Below are 19,081 nucleotides of genomic sequence, written 5' to 3' on the forward strand. Positions count from 1 at the left end.
ATGTCACATCAACGGAATTGGAAGCTGACCTGGCATCACCGAGGCGGGACCCAGTCTCCCTGAGTGACTGGGCAGCGGGCGGAATTTCACCGCCCGCACTCTCTCCTTCACTGCTTTCATTAACAGAGCGCCACAAGCCAGTGCGATGCTGTGACGTGCAGTCAAACTATCTGTATTTCTGCTGCAACCTGCTGATGACTCTGTGACCCTCTAATCTCAGTGGCCACTTCTGTCGGAGAACTTCTGCTTGAAGTCTCGCAATGCCAAGGTACGGTTGATCAATTGTTAGGTGTTGTCTCGGTCTCATGATGTCAAAATGTGAACAGCATGATGAGGAGGACTGGTTAATACCAATTCTAATTGAACCCCAAAATTAATTAGGAGTTTCATGGATCAAACAATACTACACACATCTTCTTTTACTACTGCAGTTGTACAACACACAGTGTGAAGTATTTGTCTAATGCTTTAGGGCTTTCTCTTCCAATCTCTATTTCTGAGCTGTGAGCTCTGATATCCCCTCACTATCTAGAACCACCTGAAAATGGGTGCAGCATTCCCTGCCTCGGCTTTTATAAAGGCTCTGATATTCTCTCCTGATTTGTTGTGCTACACCATGTAATGTGATAGCTGCAAGGTGCACCCAAGAATACAGAATGGCCTTCCCCTGAGCTATTACGTCTGTCTACATTTGCCTCATTGCAATGAAGGTACTCATTAGACCAGTATACTATAACATGTAATGAAGAATGCTATTGAGGTTTTTAGGCTGAGAAAATTCTCTTGTACATAACAGTGAAGCCTGTGATTGGTAATGTTTCTGCCTTATATATCAGAGGTCACAAACACTAACATGCTACAAAAGTGTATTTAGAGACGTCCATTGTGCACATTGACCTGTGATAGACAGGACTGTGAATACAGCGTTAGCTCCACAACAGCAGCTCAAATGTGCTATGGTTGCAGCGGAGAAACCTTCATGCAAAACAATGTAAAAGAACTTCGGGAACGATTTACCAAAGTGTCTACGCCACTGCAGTGTCATGACTTACGCCCATCACAAACGTTCCTCCAGTCTGACCGTAACTTGAGCACTATTTCTGTCAAGGCGCACAGAGGTGAGAGCCATTGAGAGGATGTGCCAAATTCACTAAGCGTCACACGTGTCCTAATGAATTCAACATATCTTATCCCATGGCACCCAAAAAAAAAATTGAACATTAGTTATAGTTATTCTACAAGCCAGTAGAATCTGCAACTTCTTTGTATTTAGTGGTCACTACTCACCTGTGCAGTTATCTGTAAGAATCTCCTCTTTACATCGCTCATCACCCCTCACATATGTCTCTGTAGTATTAATATGGGGCAGATCTTTACCCTAAATCAAAAATTGTAAGAGTCACAGACAGATGAAGACGTTTGGTGAAATGATTTCAAAAAACAATAACGATAAAACAAAATCCAACCTATTGGTTCGATGTAAATACTTTTATGCCCAAAAATGATGAAAGTATTCTAGGAGTGATACCTTTATTAGCTAACTAGAAAAAAATATATTTACGCAAGCTTTCAGACCACACTGGCTCCTTCGTCAGGCAATATTACAAATTAAGTCATAAGACAAGAGGCACAACATTTTAGCGATGTTACAGCAAGACATTTGTTCATGAGGTGGAGGGGGGTGATGCCTCCTAATGATAAGTCAAAGAGATCAAATTTAGGGTTTTTAGTTGCAAATGACAAGTCTATGGGAATGTTTAATTATTTGGAGACCATCTGGTGGAGATGTGAATTGAATCCATGTAGTGAGTCATAAATCCAGGTGTTAGATTGAGTCTTGTTGTCAAAGAATTGAACATTCTTATCAATTTGAATTCCCAAATTTTTCTCTCTCTCTGTTGCCCTTGAAATTACCTTTTAGTACTAAAACTTTTAGATCTTTCATACAGTGTCCCGAGCCCAAGAAATGTTTTCCCACAGGAATGTCCAGTTCATTCTTAATTGTGTGTCTGTGTAAATTCATTCTCGTTTGCAGTTTTTGCATAGTTTCTCCAATATAGACACCTCCCAGGCACCTTGTACATTGTATCATGTACACCACATTGGAGGATGTACATGAAAAGACATTCCTGATTTTGTAGTCCTGATTTGTGCTTGGTATGCAGACTGTATTTGATGGTAATATGTGGGTAAAAGTTTTGCATTTTTTATTTTTACATGGGAATGTGCCCGTCACCGACGGTGATGAGAGGACACTTCTGACAAGGAGATTTCTTGGAAAAAAAATTGGGAATTCAAATTGATAAGGATGTTCAATTCTTTGACAACAGGACTCAATCTAACACCTGGATGTATGACTCACTACATGGATTCAATTCACACCCCCACCAGATGGTCTCCAAATAATTAAACATTCCCACAGACTTGCCATTTGCAACTAAAAACCCTAAATTTGATCTTTTTGACTTATCATTAGGAGGCATCACCCTCTCCATCTCATGAACAAATGTCTGGCTGTAACATTGCTTAAATGTTGTGCCTCTTGTCTTAGGAGTTCATTTGTAATATTACCTGATGAAGGAGCCTCTGTGCTCTGAAAGCTTGCGTATATATATTTTTTTCTGGTTAGCCAATTAAGGTATCACTCCTAGAATACTTTTATCATTTTTGGGCATAAAAGTATTTATCGATTTTTCTTGTTAACACGGTACGACAATATAACTTTGTATGGTATATCAACCTATTGGTTCTCCCCAGCTGGACAGGGGAGAGATACAGAGGGTCACCCCTGCAGCTGGGCAGGGGAGAGTTACAGAGGTTCAGCCCTGTAGCTGGGCAGGGGAGAGTTACAGAGGGTCAGCCCTGCAGCTGGACAGGGGAGAGTTACAGAGGGTCAGCCCTGCAGCTGGGCAAGGGAAAGTTACAGAGGGTCGGCCCTGCAGCTGGGCAGGGGAGAGTTACAGAGGACCAGCCTTGCAGCTGGGCAGGAGAGAGTTACAGAGGGTCAGCCCTGCAGCTGGCGGAGTCTTGGGAGAGGTTTCTAGGTGGTTCACTATATATACAGTAAACAAACTACAATTGCATGAGGGGCTCTGTAGAGTGAGGTTGTGACACCATTTACTCCTCATTGTCCGCACTTGAGACATGATATTAGGTGTGCAGAAAGATCTGGAAGTAGTGGAGAGGTTAAGTATATAAAAAATAATATTATAATTATCATTATCAATAGACCCCTGGGTGATGTTAAAGTTTACCGCAGTTGTAGATTAAAAGATGAAGAAAGAAATAGCAAAAGACTGAGAAGCAAAAAGGCCGGACCAGGAGATGTGTGTACCAAGAAAGTATAGGGATACCCTGCTTCTAAACTCACCACTGATAAGTGGCTGATAAACTGGAGCACAGCTGGCAGAACTTGGGACCAGATCAGAGAACCGGTAAGGAAGTAGAAAAAGCAACTCTAGTGGTTCGGAGCTGGAGGTAAAGAAATGTAGCCAAGCGTTTGTGGGGACCCTGAGATGACAAGAACAGAGGTTAAGCACAACCCTGACTTCTAGTTTAGAAAAATTTAGATAGCCAAGCCAGCACATGGATTGTTCAGAGAAAGTGGTTTGTATGGAAAAGGAGTAAAGGTATCAGGAAACATGGAGGGCCAGCAAAAACTACTGGATGTAACTGCAGAAAAATGTATACATTTTTTGTGACTCTCTTGAAAACAGAACATTTTATTTACAGGTCATGTACTTGCTATTCCCTTTGTCTCTCTCCATGTGTGCGCACACGGGTGTATATGTACATGTTTATTTAATTTGTGTATATTGGAACAACACAAAAGAGCAGAAAAAAAAGGCTAATTGGACTGATGTTTCACACAAAACCCCAAAAATGGGCAAGACAAAATTGTTGGCACTCGCTACTTAATATTTGGTTGCACACTCTTTTGAATCAATAACTGCAATCACTTCCTATAACCATCAACAAGCTTCTTATACCTCTCAACTGGAATCTTGGATCACTCTACTTTTGCACACTGCTCCAGGTCTCTCATATTTGAAGGGTTGTATGCTTGGGGTCATTGTCCTGCTCCAGGTCTCTCATATTTGAAGAGGTGTATGTTTGGAGTCATTGTTCTGCTGGAAGACCCATGACTCAAACCCAGCTTTCTGATACTGGGCACTACATTGCGCGCCAAAATCCTTTTTAATCTTCAGATTTCACGATGCCTTGCACACAGTCAAGACACCCAGTGCCATGGCAGCAGGTGCATCCCAAAGCATATTTGAACCTCCACCATATTTGACAGTGGGTACTATGTTCTTTTGTTTGTACGCCTCATTCCATTTTTGGTAAACAGTAGAATTATGTGCTTTACCAAAAAGCTCCATCTTGGTCTCATCTGTCCACAAGACACTTTCTGAGAAGGATATTGGCAAACTGCAGTCAAGCTTTTTAATGTCTCCGCGTCAGCAGTGGGGTCCTCCTGGGTCTCCGGCCATAGCATTTCATTCAAATGTTGACGGATAGTTTGTGCTGACACTGATGCATCCTGAGCCTGTAGGACAGATTGAATTTCTTTGGAACTTGATTAAGGCTGCTTATCCACCATCTGGACTATCCTGTGTTGCAACTTTTCATCAATTTATCTCTGTCATCCACATCCAGGGAGATTAGCTACAGTGCCAATGCTCTTAATATTCTTGATTATGCTGCGCAAAGTGGACAAAGGAACATCAAGATCTCTGGAGAGGTACTTGTAACCTTAAGATTGCTGATATTTTTCAATAATTTTAGTTCGTAAGTCCTCAGACAGTTGTCTTCTCCTCTTTCTGTTCTTCATGCTTAGCGTGACACACAATGCAAAGATTAAATCAACTTCTCCCCTTTTTATCTGGTTTCAGGTGTGATTTTCATATTGACCACACCTGTTACTTGTCATAGGTGAGTTTGAACGAGCATCACACACTTGAAACAAAAGTTGTTTACCCACAATTTTGGAAAAGTGCCAACAATATTGTCCGGCCCATTTTTGGGGTTTTGTGTGAAATTATGTCCAATTTGCTTTCATACCCTGTTCTTGTGTGTTGTTCCAATGCACACAAAGGAAATAAACATGCGCATAACAATACGTGTAATTGCATTAATTTTCTGGGAGAAATACTTAATTTTCTGGAACAATTTCAAGAGTGCCAACACATTCGGCTAAGCGAGTGTGTACATATCATTTAGTAAAATTCAGTTTATTTTCGTCATATGGACTGTAATCTTCCCTGTCTATATGTTACTTCTGCCATGTCTGTGTCATCTTATACAACCCCTGGCAAAAATTATGGAATCACCGGGCTCGGATGATGTTCATTCAGTTGTTTAATGTTGTTGAAAGAAAGCAGTTCACAGACATGGCACAAAACTAAAGTCATTTCAAATGGCAACTTTATGGCTTTAAGAAACACTAAAAGAAATCAAGATAAAAAATGTGGTACTCAGTAAAGGTAATTTTTTTCAGACCAAGCAGAGGGAAAAAATTATGGAATCATGAAAAATAAACACACAAAAGAACACTCCAATACATAACTAGTATTTTGCTGCACCACCTCTGGCTTTAATAACAGCTTGCAGTCTCTGAGGCATGGACTTAACCCTAGAACGCATGACCATAAAAATCTACACTTTCACATACCTGGGGCCTTTTAGGCCCGTGTGCAAATAATATGGAAGAACTCAAACAAAAATGACAAACAACTATATACCTGAGGAATACCTAGAGTTTCAAAATTCTAACTAAAGTAATCTTGCTGAAAATAGAAAACAATTAACAGGGCGGGCCTGCGAGGCCCCAGGTATGCGTTCTAGGGTTAATGAGCGACAAACAGTATTCTTCATCAATCTGGTTCCAACTTTCTCTGATTGCTGTTGCCAGATCAGCTTTGCAGGTTGGAACCTTGTCATGGACCATTTTCTTCAAATTCCACCAAAGATTTTCAATTGGATTGAGATCCGGACTATTTGCAGGCCATGACATTGACCTTATGTGTCTTCTTTCAAAGAATGTTTTCACAGTTTTTGCTCTATGGCAGGATGCATTATCATCTTGAAAAATGAGGTCATCATCCCCAAACATCCTTTCAATTGATGGGATAAGAAAACTGTCCAAATTATCAATGTAAACTTGGGCATTTATTGAAGATGTAATGACAGCCATCTCCCCAATTGCCTTTACCTGACATGCAGCCCCATATCATCAATAACTGTGGAAATTTGCATGTTCTCTTCATGCAGTCATCTTTATAAATCTCATTGGAACGGCACCAAACAAAAGTTCCAGCATCATCACCTTGCCCAATGCAGATTCGCGATTCATCACGGAATATGACTTTCATCCAGTCATCCACAGTCCACGATTGCTTTTCCTTAGCCCATTGTAACCTTGTTTTTTTCTGTTTAGGTGTTAATGATGGCTTATGTTTAGCTTTTCTGTATGTAAATCCCATTTCCTTTAGGCGGTTTCTTACAGTTCGGTCACAGACTGACTCCAGTTTCCTCCCATTCATTCCTCATTTGTTTTGTTGTGCATTTCCTGTTTTGGAGACATATTGCTTTAAGTTTCCGGTCTTGACGCTTTGAGGTCTTCCTTGGTCTACCAGTATGTTTACCTTTAACAACCTTCCCATGTTGTTAGTATTTGGTACAGATTTTAGACACAGCTGACTGTGAATAACCAACATCTTTTGCAACATTGCGTGATGATTTACCTTCTTTTAAGAGTTTGATAATTCTCTCCTTTGTTTCAATTGACATCTCTCGTGTTGGAGCCATGATTCATGTCATTCCACTTGGTGCAACAGCTCTCCAAGGTGTGATCACTCCTTTTTAGATGCAGACTAACGAGCAGATCTAATTTGATGCAGGTGTTAGTTTTGGAAATGAAATTTTGCTCAGAATTGAGTGATTCCATAATTTTTTCCCTCTGCTTGATCTGAAAAAACTTACCCTTACTAAGTACCACATTTTTTATCTTTATTTCTTTTAGTGTTTCTTAAGGCCATAAAGTTGCCATTTGAAATTACTTTAGTTTTGTGCCATGTCTGTGATCTGCTTTTTTTCAACAAAATTAAACAATTGAATGAACATCCTCCGAGAACGGTGATTTCATAATTTTTGCCAGGGGTTGTAATATTCAGCCATAAAGGGAGACCTCTACAGAAGAGAAAACACCCTGAGGAACCAATTTCACTAGTACATGGGTCGCAATAGGACACCTCGGCCGAAGCTTCCTATACATTGGAAGTAATCAATGACTACATGACACAGGTCATGTAGTCATGGTATGGGTAAATATCCTTGTACCATAGAGTAAACAGCAAACATGAAGGGACAAACTTGATTGGTCACAGTACTTTGGTCTGACCTAGTGTCAAAACATCCATCTACAGATATCAGATGACCCAGAATGTGCCCAAAAAAATATTCTCCACAACTTTACTTCACCTCCACCAGTCTGAGTTGTTCACCCTTGATAGGAAAGGTACATGGATTCCTGCTGCTTGTGCCAAATTCTGACCCTCCCATCATCAATCTGGATTAATCCATGCAGACAATGTTTTCAATTGGTCAGTGATATTCTTTTGCTCTCTTTCGCAAAATAACGTTTTTTCTTTTCCGCTGATCATCATTGACACTGGAACTGGTCACTGCTGATATCGCCCATCTGTTCTAAGGAATGATGGCTGCATTCACACACATTAGTTGAACACTAGCGCAGTATTCAGCTGCAGTCTGTATAACTGCACCACATGTTCTCACAACTATTGTTCACATTTTCCTTGATACGTTGTTCACATACATGGGATCCAATATCCCTGTATATTTTTCATTGATAACACAATTCCCCGTATACTCGTCACGTCAACATATGCAAAAAACGTCATAAGTTGACAATTTTTTATATACTCGTGCTGTCACAGTGTTCAAAGTAATTCCGATTGCTCAGTGTCCCCATTCCGAAAACTGATCACTCCGATTTACGGCGCAGTCAGACGGCCGTATAAATCAGACTGAGATCGGAACGCAATTCGAGAGTGACAGCTTTGTGTATTTTTATTCTGGTTCGGAGAGCTACTGGCCAGTATGTGCACTTCGTTCTGATCTCAGTCAGATTTATACAGCTCTCTGAGAGCGCCCTTATGCTGCACTCCACGGTCATGTGTGTAATAAGATTCAGATGGGAGTGTGAAAATGTCTCTAATAAATTGGCCATTCAGTGTATAATACTGGGGGATAAAACAAGACTGAACACAAGACCTTCACAGCCTTCCACACATCATAGATAAGATCTCATGGCACCTTCTCTCCATCTACCTGATGATCCTGAGGAACATCGGGATCTTCTTGTTTACAGTCCTGTGGAAGAAGAGGTCGGGGACATCTCTCTGGTGTTGTCCTCTCACTGGGTAGAACTGGAGGAATCACAAATAGGGATTGAATTTATTCTTTACATACAGACAATTATAGGCCGTGTGTATTTAGTCCAGTCTATTACCTGGTGGTGTGAGGGGCTGGTGAACCTCCATCATGACGTCCTTGTACAGATCTTTGTGTCCTTCTAAATACTCCCACTCCTCCATGGAGAAATAGACAGTGACATCCTGACACCTTATAGGAACCTGACACATACAATGATACCGTCATCCCCCCGATCCCTTCATAGCGTTACTGTATAATGTCCCAGCATTCCCAGCAGAGTCACCTCTCCAGTCAGCAGCTCAATCATCTTGTAGGTGAGTTCTAGGATCTTCTGGCCATTGATGTCCTCATGTATCAGAGGGTGAGGTGGAGGCCCCGTGATTGGGCTCAGGGGTCTTCCCCATCCCTCAGACACAGGGGCTTGACAGCGCTCACTAGAGGTCTTCTTCACTACTGTGTAATCCTGGTTATGGAGAGACACATTAATAAATCTCACTACAGACATTTCCAGAATCCTCACCTCTCCAGTTCTGGCCATCTGTTATTCCCATAGATAAGAATGATGTAATGTGACGTCATCAGAATCTCTCACCTCTCCAGTAAGCCGGAGGAGGATCTCTAGGGTGAGGTGTAATATCCTCTCCACCATCTTGTCCCTGTCCCTATCCATCCTTGACGGGTCAATCCGGAGAATTCTCTTATATAGAAGATCTCCACTGAGAGGATCCGATATTGTAGGGACCTGAATGGGGAGAAGATGACGATGTAACATCATAAAGATCCCATGTAAGAAATCTCCGGAGCTGTTATCGGCTTCACATGATCACTACATCCAGTCATGGCCCCGTCCTGCCCCCGGTATAACACACAACCACATTATAGTCACACACAGGGATTTATCACAGAATATCTCCAATTGAACATGAAAAACAAATAAATTTAAAAGAAAAAAAAAATAAAATATTAAGCCCTTTCTAACATGAAACGTATTCATTCATCCCTGTGGCCTGGGCCTTAATGACCACTTAATGTACGTATGGCTATGTCTCGGACATCGCACGAGCACAGAGGCTGTGCGACCGCAATCGCCGCTGGGTGTCGGCTGATTCTGACAGCTGACACCTGGCACTCAGTGCCAGGAGTGGTGCCCGCATCGCTCCTGTCACTTTTACCCCCTAACTGCTGCAATCACAGCATTTAGTGAGCGAGCAGAGGGACAAAAGCCCCTCTGCTTTTAGATCGGAGACCCCGCGAAATCTTTGCGGGGTCCCGATCGTTGCAATGGTGACCCGATGTCGCGTCATGACATCCGGGTCACAAGGCACTAGCAAGGTAGTTAGATCATGCGCAGTGCTATGCCTTATAGCAGCGATCAGACTGCAGAAAGTGAAAGTCCCATAGTGGGACTAAGTAAAAAAAAATAATAATAATAATATATCTATAGATTATATATATACCGTTCAAAAGTTTGGGGTCACCAGACAATTTTGGGTTTTCCGTGAAAACTCATACTTTTATTTATCAAATGAGTTGCAAAATGAATAGAAAATATAGTCCAGACATTGACAAGGTTAGAAATAATGATTTTTATTAGAAAGAATAATTTTCTCCTTCAAACTTTGCTTTCGTCAAAGAATGCTCCCTTTGCAGCAATTACAGCACTGCAGACCTTTGGCATTCTAGCTGTTAATTTGCTGAGGTTATCTTGAGAAATTTCCCCCCATGCTTCCTGAAGCCCCTCCCACAAGTTGGATTGGCTTGATGGGCACTTTTTGGCTACCATACGGTCAAGCTGCTCCCACAACAGCTCAATGGGGTTGAGATCTGGTGACTGCGCTGGCCACTCCATTACAGATAGAATACTAGCTGCCTGCTTCTTCCCTAAATAGTTCATGCATAATTTGGAGGAGTGCTTTGGGTCATTATCCTGTTGTAAGATGAAATTGGCTCCAATCAAGCGCTGTCCACAGGGTATGGCATGGCGTTGCAAAATGGAGTGATAGCCTTCCTTATTCAAAATCCCATTTACCTTGTACAAATCTCCCACTTTACCAGCACCAAAGCAACCCCAGACCATCACATTACTGCCACCATGCTTGACAGATGGCGTCAGGCACTCTTCCAGCATCTGTTCAGTTGTTCTGCGTCTCACAAATGTTCTTCTGTGTGATCCAAACACCTCAAACTTTGATTCGTCTGTCCATAAAACTTTTTTCCAATCTTCCTCTGTCCAATGTCTGTGTTATTTTGCCTATATTAATCTTTTCCTTTTATTAACCAGTCTCAGATATGGCTTTTTCTTTCCCTGAAGGCCAGCATCCCGGAGTCGCCTCTTCACTGTAGACGTTGACACTGGCGTTTTGCGGGTAGTATTTAATGAAGCTGCCAGTTGAGAAGCTGTTAGGCGTCGATTTCTCAAACTAGAGACTCTAATGTACTTATCTTGTTGCTCAGTTGTGCAGCGGGGCCTCCCACTTCTCTTTCTACTCTGGTTAGAGCCTGTTTGTGCTCTCCTCTGAAGGGAGTAGCACACATCGTTGTAGGAAATCTTCGGTTTCTTGGCAATTTCTCTCATGGAATAGCCTTCATTTCTAAGAACAAGAATAGACTGTCACTTGAAAGTTCTCTTTTTCTGGCCATTTTGAGAGTTTCATAAAACAAACAAATGTAATGCTCCAGATTCTCAACTAGCTCAAAGGAAGGTAAATTTTATAGCTTCTCAAATCAGCCAAACCGTTTTCAGCTGGGCTAACATACTTGTGCAAGGGTTTTCTAAACATCCATTAGCCTTCTTATACAGTTAGCAAACACAATGTACCATTAAAACACTGGAGTGGTGGTTGTTGGAAATGGGCATCTATACACCTATGTAGATATGTATAGAGTGTATTTATGATTCATTTAATGTTAGCTTCATTGAAAAAAAATGCTTTTCTTTCAAAAATAATGAAATTTCTAAATGACCCCAAACTTTTGAACGGTACAGTGGGGAATAGGGATTGGGACTGTGGGGATGATGGATGGGGGCACATTCAGGGTGGGGGCTATAGTAGTCCATGGCATATCACAGTTCTCTTTCTCGCAGCCTATGGCATGCGTTCACATACTGTGCTGCTATCCCCACCACGCGCTCTTCTTCCCCCAGCAGGATATAGGTTTTCTCTTCTTCCTTCATGGATCTAAAGTTCGGGAAGAGATCAGAGAGCCTCCTGAAGTTAGTGCCCCTCACTGCTGAGTATTTGGTGCAGTGTAGCAGGAAGTGGGTCTCATCCTCCAGGGTCTCCAGGTCGTAGTGTGGACACAGTCTGTCCTCTCTGGGCTTGTAGCTCTGACTGTGCCGGCCGACCTCGATGGCCACATTGTGGGCACTGAGTCTATAGCGGCTGAGGATCTGGCGGTCTCTGGGATCCGGTAGTTTCTCCAGATATGGAGCCAGTCTTTAGTCTCTGTGTAGACTCCGGTACATGGTCTGTTTCTGTGAGGCGATGATATTGTTGCTCCAGTCACTGACAAATCTCTCCTGGCCTTCGTCTACCATCTTCCTGATTCTGGCTTTTGTCAGTCTGCTGTGGTTGTTGTTTCGGTCAGGTTGGGTTTGGTCGGGGTGGGTTTGAGCGAGTTGCTACGGAGGTCTTGGTTTGTTTGACCCCCTTACATGTAGCAGGTGCTTTATGGTGATGGGAGCTTCGATTGCTACTATGTAGGTGAGCCTGGAAGGACAGCGTCCTCTTCAAAACTGCTAGGTGCAGTGGGAAACTGCCCAGCTCAGCCCGACATGCACTGTTGGTGGTGCTCCGATGGACCCGGAGAAGGTGCTTACAGAATTCCAGGTGAAATATTTCTGCTAGGCTGGAATCCCACCTTGACCAGTCAGGGTATGAGTAAGGACCCCAGACTTCGTGCCGTACAGGAGGATTGTGGTGATGATGGCATTGAAGATTTTTAGCCAGACCCTCACTGGCGGCTTCAGATGGTAGAGTTTTTCAGATGGCATAGAAGGTGTTGCAGGCCTTGTCCTTCAGGGTCTCTATGGCGTGTTTGAAGCTCCCTGACCGGTGAATTTCCAGGCCAGGTTGGTGTACTTGTCAGTTTCTGTGAGAACGCAGTTGTTTAGCACGAATGAAGGGTGCTGGTCCAATCTGGTCTCTCTCTGTTGGTTTTGTTTGGGTTGATGGGTAATGTCCATGTGGAGCTGAATTTTTCCAAGATTTTCAGGTGGTCTTGGAGACCTTTCTCGGTTGGTGAGAGCTAGCAGAAGGTCATCTGCATACAACAGGAATTTCACCTGGGCGTCATAGAGTGTGAGACCTGGTGCCGCAGAGGATTCCAGAGTAGTGGCCAGCTCATTGATGTAGATATTGAAGAGTGTTGGACTTAGGCTGCAGATATATAAATATATATGAGGCGAGATCTATATAATTGAGTTTGGTAGCTTCAGTGATGTAAACCCAGGAAAGCATTATAGGATTGGGGAAGCCATCTGAGCAAAGTCCAGGCGATACCTAATTCTCTATGGAAGGCGGGGTTTTCCATAAACCCGAAGAAATGTGCCATGGGCATGGAGGAAGCCAAATACTAGGGCTAAGTCGTAGGCAGAGGAGAAATAAAGCCCCTAATAAATAAAGTCAACGTGATTCAGAGTTGGCCACAACCCAACATGGATCAACATGTTAGGCTATGGGTTGAACTAGATGGACTTAGTCTTCCTTCAACCTTAAAAACTATGTTACTATGTTACAACCCCTCTCAAAGAAACAAGTCTGAGCGTTCTTGGGCATTGTGGGCTATTACCGCCGGTTTATCCCTAACTTCGCCATGATAGCCGACCCTTTGAAAGACCTCCTTAAAGGGACAAAGTCGGTTATGGCTAAGTGGTCTCCAGAGGCTGAGACAGCTTTCCAGGAACTAAAGCTAGCCCTGTGTAAACAGCCAGTGCTGGTGGTACCGGATTTCTCAAAGGAGTTTGTGGTCCAGACAAACTCGTCAGATGTCGGGCTGGTTGGCGTTCTATCACAAGAGGTGAATGGGGAAGAGCACCCCATAATAGTCGGAAGCTGACATCCTGCGAGAAAAATTACTCCATAGTGAAGAAGGAATGTTTGGCCATCAACTGGGTGTTGGACACTCTAAGATATTACCTCTTAGACAGGAAGTTCAGGTTGGTGACAGACCATGTCCCACTAAGGTGGATGAGGGAGAAGAAGGAAAAAAATGCCCAAGCAGCCAGGTGGTTCCTAACCCTTCAGGATTTTAGCTTCCATGTAGAGCATAGACCTGGCAAACAGCATGGCAATGCTGACGCACTGTTAAGGGTCCACTGTTTGATAGAGGAAGGTGCCAAGCCCCCCCGGCTTTGGGCAGAGGAAAAGGTATGTAAGATGGCCGCCGGACAGGTCCTTGAGGGAAAATATGTATCACCGAGGTTTGATAGCTTCGGTGATGTAAACCCGGGAAGCATTATCCAGCACGAATAGTGCTGAGAGGGTTAATATTGCAAATCAGGGCCGGTTTTACGAGCAGTAATAAGAGATGGGAGGGAATGGCTGCTCACATATACCCCCCCGGGGCGTGGTTTTGTAAATAAAATGGAGGCCAAGTGTCTCATTCAGTGTCTGTGGCTGCAGGTGTGGGGACCTCCTGTGTGTTTAGCTGAAGGACACTGACCTGAGTGGGCGAACCCGCCATATTGTATGGACTGTTTATTTTCTGTTTTCACTCTGTGCCGGAAAAGGCTGTCTTTTTGGTTGCTTATACGGAGCGGTTTATGAAGTCTGAAAATACCTGCCTGAACCTGTTTATGAAACAGCTTCCTGTACCTACCTCAAACGCAGCTGAGTAAGTACCAGACCCATAAATAAATATTATGAAAAAAAAAAACAATAAAAGTACACATATTTGGTATCCCCACGTACGGAACGACCTGACCTATAAAACTGTCCCGCTAATTAACCCCTTAACACGTTAAAAAAATTAAACGGTAAAAAAAACTATGCTTTATCATCATACCGCCAAACAAGTGAAATAAAATGCAATAAAAAAGACAAATGTAAATAAAAATGGTACCGCTGAAAACGTCATCTTCTCCCGGAAAAAACAAGCTGTCTTACAGCTCCATCAGCCAAAAAATAAAAAAGTTATAGCTCTCAGAATAAAGAGATGCAAAAAAAATTTTTTTCTATAAAAATTTTTATTGTGTAAAATCTCTAAAACACAAAAAAACTACAATGCTCAAAAAATAAAGGGAACACTTAAACAACAGAATATAACTCCAAGTAAATCAAACTTCTGTGAAATCAAACTGTCCACTTAGGAAGCAACACTGATTGACAATCAATTTCACATGCTTTTGTGCAAATGGAATAGACAATAGACGGAAATTATTGTCAATTATCAAGACCCACTCAATAAAGGAGTGGTTCTGCAGTTGGGGACCACAGACCACATCTCAGTACCAATGCTTTCTGGCTGATGTTTTGGTCACTTTTGAATGTTGGTTGTGCTTTCACACTCGTGGTAGCATGAGACGGACTCTACAACCCACAGAAGTTGCTCAGGTAGTGCAGCTCATCCAGGATGGCACATCAATGCGAGCTGTGGCAAGAAGGTTAGCTGTGTCTGTCAGCGTAGTGTCCAGAGGCTTGAAGCGCTACCAGGAGAAAGGCCAGTACACCAGGATACGTGGAGGGGGCCGTAGGAGGGCAACAACCCAGCAGCAGGACCGCTACCTCTGCCTTTGTGCAAGGAGGAACACTGCAAGAGCCCTGCAAAATGACCTCCAGCAGGCCACAAATGTGCGTGTGTTTGCACAAACGGTTAGAAACGCCTCCATGAGGGTGGTATGAGGGCCCGACGTCCACAGATGGGGGTTCTGCTCACAGCCCAACACCGTGCAGGACGCTTGGCATTTGCCACAGAACACCAGGATTGGCAAAGTCGCCACTGGGGCCCTGTGCTCTTCACAGATGAAAGCAGGTTCACACTGAGCACATGTGACAGACGTGACAGAGTCTGGAGACGCCGTGGAGAGCGATCTGCTGCCTGCAACATCCTTCAGCATGACCGGTTTGGCAGTGGGTCAGTAATGGTGTGGGATGGCATTTCTTTGGAGGGCCGCACAGCCCTCCATGTGCTCGCCAGCGGTAGCCTGACTGCCAATAGGTACCGAGGTGAGATCCTCAGACCCCTTGTGAGACCATATGCTGGTGCGGTTGGCCCTGGGTTCCTCCTAATGCAGGACAATGCCAGACCTCATGTGGCTGGAGTGTATCAGCAGTTCATGCAAGATGAAGGCATTGAAGCTATGGACTGGCCCGCCCGTTCCCCAGACCTGAATTCGATTGAGCACATATGGGACATCATGTCTCGCTTTATCCACCAACGTCACGTTGCACCACAGACTGTCCAGGAGTTGGCGGATGCTTTAGTCCAGGTGTGGGAGGAGATCCCACAGGAGACCATCCGCAACCTCATCAGGAGCATGCCCAGGCGTTGTAGGGAGGTCATACAGGCACGTGGAGGCCACACACAATACTGTGCCTCATTTTGACTTGTTTAAGGACATTACATCAAAGTTGGATCAGACTGTAGTGTGTTTTTCCACTTTAATTTTGGGGGTGACTCCAAATCCAGGCCTCCATTGGTTAATAAATTTGATTTCCATTGATGATTTTTGTGTGATTTTGCTGTCAGCACATTCAACTTTGTACAGAACAAAGTATTCAATGAGAATATTTTATTCATTCAGATCTAGGATGTGTTATTTGAGTGTTCCCTTTATTTTTTTGATAAAAATGCAGTGTATATAAATGTAGTATCACTGTAAACGTACTGACCCGAAGAATAAAGCTGCCTTATCAATTTTACCACACACGGGACGTCATAAAAAGACCCCCCAAAAAACAGTTCCTGAATTGTTGTTTTTTGTTTATTCTGCCTCCCAAAAATTGGAATACAAAGCGATCAAAAAACATCTTGTGCCCAAAAATAGTACCAATAAAAAAGTCAACTTGTCCCACAAAAAAAAAGTCCTTACATGACTCTGTCGGCCGAAATATGGAAAAATTATAGCTCTCAAAATATGGCGTTTTTTAGTGTGTGATAGCAGCTAAGCATAAAAACCCGATATAAATCTGGTTTCGCTGTAATCGCACTAACCAGAAGAATAAAGTCCTCTAATCACTTATCAAGCACAAGGAAAGATGTAAAAAATAAATAAAACCAATTCTTCACCTGCTGCTAATTTGTTCATTCTGCCTCCCAAAGGCTCACATTTATCCTGCGCTTTGCGCTGAGCGCTTACACTGGGCTTTCCGTGTAAATCTCTGAAATACGTGATTCAGAAGGAACCCCCGGTAGAAGATTTCCTATAATGAGGCAGATGGAGGCACAGTGGACGCCGTAAGGCCTGTGATCCCACAGTGTCCGAATTTTAATTATGCATGCATAAAAGTGCTGTCGGCCACAGTTTTGTGAACCTCTGAAAAAAAGGACATCGCTGAACAGAGGCCAGACGGAGTCCAGAGTAACTCTGCTGCCTCATTATAGTGAATGGATCCCTTGGGGGTATGATCTGAATTAAGTCACTTGGAGATGTAAATGGAAACCCGATATCACTGCTTAGTGTAGAGCACAGGATAAATGGGAACATTTTACATAACATTTTGGATCAGCTTCGACTCAATCCACAAAAAAAACAAGTCTCAACTCAGGTCCATCATCAGTTAACGGAAATATAGGGGGCTTCCACGTTACTAGTAGCGCAAAGGCTGTAGAAAAGAGAAATGGATCTTGTCACCCAAAAGAAATTCAGCAAATTTTGTGTTCCCAAATACAAATGCCCCCCTCCCTTCTGAGCCCCACAGTGTACCTAAACATAGCATCCACATATTTGACAGTTCTGTAGCGATGAGAGCCAGCATAATTTACGGGTGCATGTCTCCAGAAGCATGAGCTGGGCACAATGTACTGGTCACTACAATGTCCGGACACTACAACGGCAGTTTGCAAAATCCGGTGCTGCTTGTTTTTGGAAAAGACCCTTGGATGTATCATGAAATCTGAAGACTGCCAAAGAATTCTGGCGCGCAATGTAGAGTCCAGTGTCAGAAAGCTAAGTTTGCGTCATGGGTCTTCCAGCAGCACAATGACCCCAAACATACAACCCTTCAAATATGAAAGACCTGGAGCAGGACAATGACTCCAAGCATACAACCCTTCAAATATGAGAGACCTGGAGCAGGTAGTTTCAATGCACACAAAGGAAATAAACATGTGTATAACAATACGTGTAATTGCAATAATTTTCTGGGATAAATACTTCATTTTCTGGAACAATTTCAAGAGTGCCAACACATTCGGCTCAGTGAGTGTGTATATATCATTTAGTAAAATTCAGTTTATTTTCATAATATGGACTGTAATTTTCCCTGTGTATGCGTTACTTTCGGCGTGTGTGTCATCTTATAATATTCAGCCATAAAGGGAGACTTCTATAGAAAAAAAAAAACACTGTAAGGAACCAATTTCACTAGTGTGTAGGTCGCAATAGGACACATCGGCCCAAGCTTCCATTCCTTTGGAAGTAATCAATGACTACATGACACAGGTCATGTAGTCATGGTATGGGTAAATATCCTTGTACCATAGAGTAAACAGCTTCCATGAAGGGACAAACTTGATTGGTCACAGTACTTCGGTCTGACCTAGTGTCAAAACATCCATCTACAGATATCAGATGACCCAGAATGTGTCCAAAAAAATATTTCTTTTCCATTGGTCATCATTGACACTGGAACTGGGCACTGCTATCGCCCATCTGTTCTAAAGAATGATCGCGGCATTCACACACATTAGTTGAACACTAGCGCAGTATTCAGCTGCAGTCTGTATAACTGCACCACATGTTCTCACAACTATTATTCACATTTTCCTTGATAAGTTGTTTATATCCACAGTATCCAATATCACTGGATATTTTTCATTGATAACGCCATTCCCCGTACACTCGTCACATCATCGTATGCAAAATACTCCATAAGGTTGGCAATTTTTGGTATACTCGTGCTGTGACAATGTTCAAAGTAATCCCAATTGCTAAATCTCCCCATTCTGAAAACTGATCACTTCGACTTAGGGCACAGACGGCCGTATAAATCAGACCGATATCAGAATGCAGTGTACAGACTGGCAGGCAGCTCTCCGAACCCAAGAGTGACAGCTTTGTGTATTTTTATTCTGGTTCGGAGAGCTACTGGCCAGTACATGCACTGCGCTCTGATCTCAGTCAGATTTATACAGCCGTCTGACTGCACCCTAATCCTGCACTCCACGATCATGTGTCTAATAAGATTCAGATGGGAGTGTGAAAATGTCTCTAATAAATTGTCCATTCAGTGTATAATACTAGGGGATAAAACAAGACTGAACACAAGACCTTCACAGCCGTCTACACATCATAGGGAGATCTTATGACACCTTCTCTCCATCTACCTGATAATCCAGAAGAACATCGGGATCTTCTTGTTTACAGTCCTGTGGAAGAAGAGGACGGGGACATCTCTCTGGTGTTGTCCTCTTACTGGATAGAACTGGAGGAAACACATACAGGGACTGAATTCATTCCTTA

The 19,081-nt window shown here is 43.0% G+C and overlaps 1 protein-coding gene across 1 annotated transcript in view; it reads right to left on the reverse strand.

Annotated features, from left to right (window-relative positions):
• The window catches only part of LOC141271972 (uncharacterized), a 243,559-nt gene that overhangs the window by 8,113 nt on the left and 216,365 nt on the right, over positions 1-19,081 (reverse strand). The window contains exons 10-15 of the mRNA XM_073682227.1: positions 18,946-19,043; positions 9,050-9,199; positions 8,741-8,920; positions 8,534-8,657; positions 8,353-8,450; positions 1,288-1,378 (exon numbers count right to left, since the gene is read on the reverse strand). Coding sequence (XP_073538328.1) covers positions 1,288-1,378; positions 8,353-8,450; positions 8,534-8,657; positions 8,741-8,920; positions 9,050-9,199; positions 18,946-19,043 — 741 coding nt within the window. The remainder of the gene's footprint in view (positions 1-1,287; positions 1,379-8,352; positions 8,451-8,533; positions 8,658-8,740; positions 8,921-9,049; positions 9,200-18,945; positions 19,044-19,081) is intronic.

The sequence above is a fragment of the Phyllobates terribilis genome, unplaced genomic scaffold (genome assembly GCF_046119375.1).
Source record: "Phyllobates terribilis strain yellow unplaced genomic scaffold, ASM4611937v1 Scaffold_5__5_contigs__length_657084704, whole genome shotgun sequence".
NCBI lineage: Eukaryota > Metazoa > Chordata > Amphibia > Anura > Dendrobatidae > Phyllobates > Phyllobates terribilis.